General features: G+C 31.8%; 1 protein-coding gene across 1 annotated transcript; it reads right to left on the bottom strand.

Moving 5' to 3' along the window:
- Positions 1 to 2,778, bottom strand: LOC104792632 (protein trichome birefringence-like 34). The gene is made up of 5 exons (XM_010518822.2): positions 2,310 to 2,778; positions 1,615 to 1,792; positions 1,096 to 1,292; positions 848 to 1,006; positions 1 to 494 (listed from the first exon to the last, which is right to left on the bottom strand). The coding sequence occupies exons 1-5, from the start codon at positions 2,648 to 2,650 to the stop codon at positions 134 to 136; spliced, it is 1,236 nt and encodes a 411-aa protein (XP_010517124.1). The 5' UTR covers positions 2,651 to 2,778; the 3' UTR covers positions 1 to 133.

The following is a 6,348-nucleotide window of genomic DNA, read 5'->3' as shown; positions in this document are numbered from 1 at the left end:
GTTAAATTTTTGGTTTTAAAAACAAATGATGGTAAGCTAATCAACTGTACAATTGAAGTGGAATACGTAGANAAAAAAAAAAAAAAAAAAAAAAAAAAAAAAAAAAAAAAAAAAAAAGATGTAAGCGTAGCTTTCAACTAGAGTGATTATCAACAATATAAGCATAAAGGAGTTCATTCCAAACATCAGGAACTCCAGGCAAACACCAATGTATACAATCTGAGTTACTATTTGGATTCACGATTTCATTTTCCTTCGATGGTACTTCCCACTGTTTTCTGTAGATCGAAGGATGACCTTCTTTTCGATACTCCGATAGTTGCGTAATGTTTATCATCTGCATGTTCAATCCTCGACTTTTAAGCCCGTCAAGCACATTTTCTAAGACTCTCATCATCTTTGGATCCGACCCTTTTCCAGTATATCCTTCTTTATCTATTTTACTAGTTTCTCCATAACAATTCTCACGAAGTTTTCCTCCCCATTCTTCAGCCCTACATATAATATATGTAGACTGTAGTTAATTTTACTTGTTATCTACTGTAAGAAACCAAATAATATCCTCATTATATAACAATAGTGTAATTTTAAAAATATATAACAGTAACATAATACGCTATGGAAAAAGACGTGGGAAAACACAAAAGGACCTTTAATTATATTCGAACATGAAACAAAGTTCAACTAGAGAAAATTCCACTCCCACTCTAAGAAACCAGTTGATACATTAGGAGAATAACATATTTACCAAAAAAAGTAAAGAATAATAATGAAGATACGAAAGGTAAAAAGAAAGATAAAAAAGCAGTATATATCATGGATATCGAAAAGAGTTAGAGAAAGGTACCTTTCATGGGTGGGAGACATGGACATGAAAAAAAGTTTGGTAAGATTGGGGTTCACGTGAACCTCCAACCACTGAGAAAGAGTTTGCAAAGCCATCTCATAAACCCTCACCATCTCCACTTCCTTGTATATTCCATCTAACTTCTCAAACGACCCCCACCTTTTTATATATATTTTATAGTACATTACCCATTTATTACATATTGGGAATAATTGCGTTTAACTATAAGGTAAAGAAAAAAAACTTACAATGACTTGATATGAGGCATTCTCCACCATAAATAAGAGTTGAAGACGATGATATCAGATTCTGTCCAATGCCTTGCATGTCTCTCTATTGATTGGATCCGAACTATCCGATCGGGTAATCTATGGTTTGTTGGGTCGTCCGAGTTGGATTCCACCAGTAAAGGAGCCCAATAGAAGTCTATTGTCGCATTGTACTCCTGATTATCCACAAAAAATCGAGCTCATATTATTTGGAGATCACTTTTAAACATTAATCAAAGGAATATTATTGTTCTAATGAAAAAGAATATTGGAAAAAAATATATAACAAAAGGCTTTAGTTTTTAGAGATTTTTTAAACTTTCTTCAAAAAACAATTTTAAAATTGGGGAATATTGAACTAATACACTATTTGCATATTTGCATGCAACTTTCTTGCGCATGTTCTAAAAGATGGTTCTAACCCACACCATTATTTACTCTTATGTAACCGCCCACTTTACAAAAATTAATTGAGTGTGAATTATTTGGAGTACTTACGAGAGATTTGAAGGTGATAAGGTTAGAGCCATTGTTGTGCATATACATCGCATTTGGGTTAGTAATGACCGAACTAACCATACACACCATTGATACCCATTGGCCTCTGTTCAAGGAGTCTCCTACGTACACCATCCTCTTATTTCTTAGCCTCTCCAGCAACTTTGTCCCGTTGAACCTTTTTAGATGATTTCAAGAATAACAATATTGGTAACACTAATCGTCTTTAACATATAAACAATAAGGGCCCAACTTAAGCCAAACCACATGTAAATTCACTTTTACTTTTCTGAGTAATACAAAGTGATATTACCAAAAAAAAAAATTATCTTCATATTGTCAAAGCTAATTCTCATCAATTTAACTAATATAGGACGATGGAACAAAGGCTTTACTTGTTGCTACAACCAAATGTCTCAATTAGTTAGTGAAATGAAATCATACCAACCTTTATGTACAAATCATACATCCTTACCAAAAAAGAAAACAAATCTGAGATACACATTTAAAGAAGAAGTTAGTTGACTTATGTCAAATTCTTTTTGCTAAATTAGTAAACAAAGATTCTTCTTGAATAATTTTAACTGAAAAAGTGTATAACTAGCGGAGATAATGCAACATGTTTGATACTAATTGCCATAAATAAAGAAAAAGATGTAAAATGTGAAGTGAAAACAATACAGAAGGAAATAAACCTTGGGAGATCGCATGTGTGAGGTTGCCACCTCCAGAATTTGTAACTCAAATCTTTCCTCCCAAACTTCTCACAAGCCAACTGGTCAGACATGAACTTGCAATCTTCTTCTTTATAAAGAGGGTATGACTCGTTATCAAATACCCATTTCCCTTCAAACAAATTACACTCCCTCCCACTATCTCCCCCTCGGTCCGAAACACCGTGGCTCTGATTGTATTCCTTTGGCACACCATTTCGGGACAAAAACACGGCAGTGAATATTACTCCGGCCACAAGCACGGCAGCGATAGTGTGAAAGCTTGCCCTAATTCCAAGCATCAACAGTTGTCGCTTTGCCATTAGTTATATGTTTGTTATTGTTGTTGTTATGATGTTTTGTTTTGAGTTTATATTGATGTGTCTTTCTCTGACTTGCCTTTTAACTCCAGCCTTCTTGAAGTTGTTTTGTAGTTTGGTGGCCAATCAAATTTCAGTAGCTGTCTATGAATAATGTATGCCTTTTATATACATCTGAACCATTTTCTTGATATATATTCTATAATTTCTGTTGATAGTTTGCCAAGCAATGCCCACTTGCAGAAAAATAATAATTTTTAAAGTTGATTAGCTAGAGAGGAAAGCTAACTATTCAAGACAAAATATTGAAGGCTTAATTTGGAGAGGTGGAAATTAATGAGCTCATATGACTTGAAGTTAGAGTCGGACAAGGACTCTACTAAATAAAGTAGGCAAGTCTCTATGAGATAAAGTCGAAAGCTGACTCTAGAAGAAGGAATCTGACCGTAATCGGTCTTTACAAAAATATTGAGAGAACTTTTGTATCCTAGCTGCGTGTTTCATGTCACGACTCAAGTGTTTTCTTGGCTCGTAAGTTTCACCAGCGTTGTGTGACTTGTGCACCTTTATTGTCGTTTTCAGTTAAATCACATATTGTATATATGTATCGTCAACGACTTTCATAAATAGTTTTAGATAAAACCTTTTACCGAAGAAGTAGTGGGTCAGACAACTAAAAACTGTACTTTCTTTGGTGTGGTGGTTTCGCATCTCCCTTGGTTTGCAAGTGAAGGCGACTATCGATTAGATTGTTTCTTACCGAGAATACCCCTTTGGCGTTCTTCATAAATCGTGAGAACCAATGGATTCGTATGGGTATTTCTGTACGACAGTTTAGAGTGCTTGATAGCTTTTATTTTCATAATCCAAATAATATGGTTAGATATGGTCAAATAATATAATATGTAAACGTAAGGTCAAGTTGTTGACGTTTCCACATTTATACTATTCGTTGTCTTCAAGTTACCTCAAAATTTGATTTGCGTTGTTTCGTTGTTTTTAATTAAGAATATATTATTTTATTTCTTTTTTGATGTTTTTCTGTTTTTTTTCTTTTATATACGTTTTTGTTTTAGTAATGGACCGATAAAATTAAATTAAACATTATATAACGCATAATGTAATTTGGTATTTTTAATCAAATGAAAATAGTAAACCAATAAACTCATTGAAGAATCTATTTTTTTTGTGGCATGATATTTGATCAGTTCTATCAAGGAGTTGGTTGGATCTTACTATAATGCTAACACGATCTCTCTCGAAAGAAGATCAACTGATCAAGAGATTCACGAATCAAAAAGTTGTCCGAACACTGTGTGGCGTGAAGGCAAAAAAAAAAGAGAAAATGCGTCGTGCGTGTGTAATTGTTATTACGTACACATAGGTTGGGATTGCGATCATATAAAAACGACGGGTCCAGTTGGGTATAGGAGGCGAATACTATAGGCCCATTGGTCGTGGTTCCATATATATTGACTGAAACATTAAAAAGAAAGAAAAAGAAAAAAAATGGCCGGTGTTTTTTTTTTTTTTTTTTCTTACAAAACAATTTTCAAATGGTGTTATATATTGTAGGCTTATGTAAGGTTGAATACGTTTATGAATTTCGTACAAAAGGTTACATTTAATATCATTGATTACGTCTCTATATTCACTTTTTGTGGATGGTGCTTCTTGTACAAATTAATTTTACATTTGTGGATTAGTTATTTCTTTATTCTTTACATATATATATATATCTATATTTTTAAAACAAAATTTTGGAAATTAGTTATTTGAATGAACCTAAAACAATTCTTCTCCTATACTTTTGGTCTTGGACCTTCTAGATGATATATACAACATAAAACAGAAAGATTGAAGTTACCTTAACTCGACCGAAAATAGAATTAAGGCCGTACGCTAAGTCGCTAATATAGGTGGGTTCGGTTTAGAAACATCACCTGAACCCAATGTGATGCAATTTGTGCATTATATACATGTTATATACGTTTATTTCTGAATTCTTATGTTATTTTCCTACTCTTTAACGAGCGGGAGAGGTCCAATCAAATTAGAGGAAACAGTGGCGTGATGGATCTCAAAAGCACACATTTATTTTATTTTTGAAGAAAAAGAAAACTCAATTTGCAAATCACAATTAATAAGTTTTGCCCAACTTGCAAAACATTGCAGCTACCCCACTCCCACTTGCACCGCCAACTTCTTTCCCATTCCTTTTTTCCTTATTTTTACAACTTTCGTGGCCACATTAAGTATATATCTTATGATTAGTAAGCTATGCTATATTTGTCAATATTTGACAACCACAAAAAAAAAAAAAAATAGTAGATGATAGTATGAAACATATTCGCTAGTATTACATTTTCATTTTATTCACAATATTAATTAAACTTTAATTGTGTATCTATGTTATATAACTAATGGTAAACTTCGATAAAAGTTGAACAAATTATAAGTTTTTAGATTTAAGGACAAAGATAAAACTTTCATTGCATACGATTCATGTTTTGTCGATCGATCACATATTTTTTTTTTTTGTGTGTGTGGATAGAGAAATGTAGAAACCTCTCGAATATAGAAAAAATCACATCTACGTATATATATATATATATATATATATATTCTAAGAAATCACTTGGAAACGAAACATATCGTGACTCTCGTGATGTAAAAGGACATGCAACTTGCGCTTCTCTATATTTTAAAATTATATCCTTTGGATTGAGAAGAACCATAAAGAAAGTAGAGGTAAAGATAAACAATTTGCAACTTGCATTTCCTTTTTTATTTGGCAGGAAAAAAAAATATATAAAAAAGAGAACAGCTTGGCCTTGTTGGGTTATCATTCAAAGCATCGTCCACTTGCAAATTCTTTATTTCTTTAATTTCATCAACATGTTCGTATTTTATTTTGACGGCCATGTTCGTATTTTGTATTCATGTAAATGTTTTGTCCATTTTACGCATTACCTTTAAAGCCTACAAAATTTCCAACTACTCTTTTAATTTAGTTTCTATCAAATATATGACAAATAAAAACTCCAAATGTTGATTTCTCTATCAAATGATTCAATTTTCTTAAAAACTTGTACAACTAAAAGCTCTATTTTTTTTTTTGGAAAGTTAGTAATTTTAAATCATTATGAAATAATAAGAACTTAAATCACGATGGAACTATTTAAATCTTTGTCGAAAGGAGGACACTATATTATGCTCAAATTTAAAGCTGCCTTACAGAAAAATCATCGAATTTTCTCAAAAGCTGTTTATATAGGACGTAAGATTTTGTGTCGATCGAAACAAAGATGGCCAACGACTCAATAATGTTACGAGTTATACAAATCTGACTCGAACATTATGCATTGTAACCTTTAGACCGATCATTTGATTAACGCATTTTATGATGACATATATATACTATAGATAAAAAACAAGACTTTTTAAATGAAAAATTGAACAATAAACATAATCAATTTATCCTAATTGAATATTATTATCTTCGAGTTGTGAAAGCCGGAATAGGGCTATCCGAATCAGTTCTTTATGGTCTTATGGATATAACATACAAAAATGAGAAGAAGTAAATAAGAATAGAAGATAAATCATATGCATGAGAGATTACTCCACTAATGTAAGTTTTTTTTTTTTTTTTTTTTTTTTTTTTTTTTTTTTTTTTTTTTTTTTTTTTTTTNTCACAC

This window comes from Camelina sativa, chromosome 6 (assembly GCF_000633955.1).
Source record: "Camelina sativa cultivar DH55 chromosome 6, Cs, whole genome shotgun sequence".
Taxonomy (NCBI): domain Eukaryota; kingdom Viridiplantae; phylum Streptophyta; class Magnoliopsida; order Brassicales; family Brassicaceae; genus Camelina; species Camelina sativa.
This window is presented reverse-complemented; position numbering and strand designations above follow the sequence as displayed.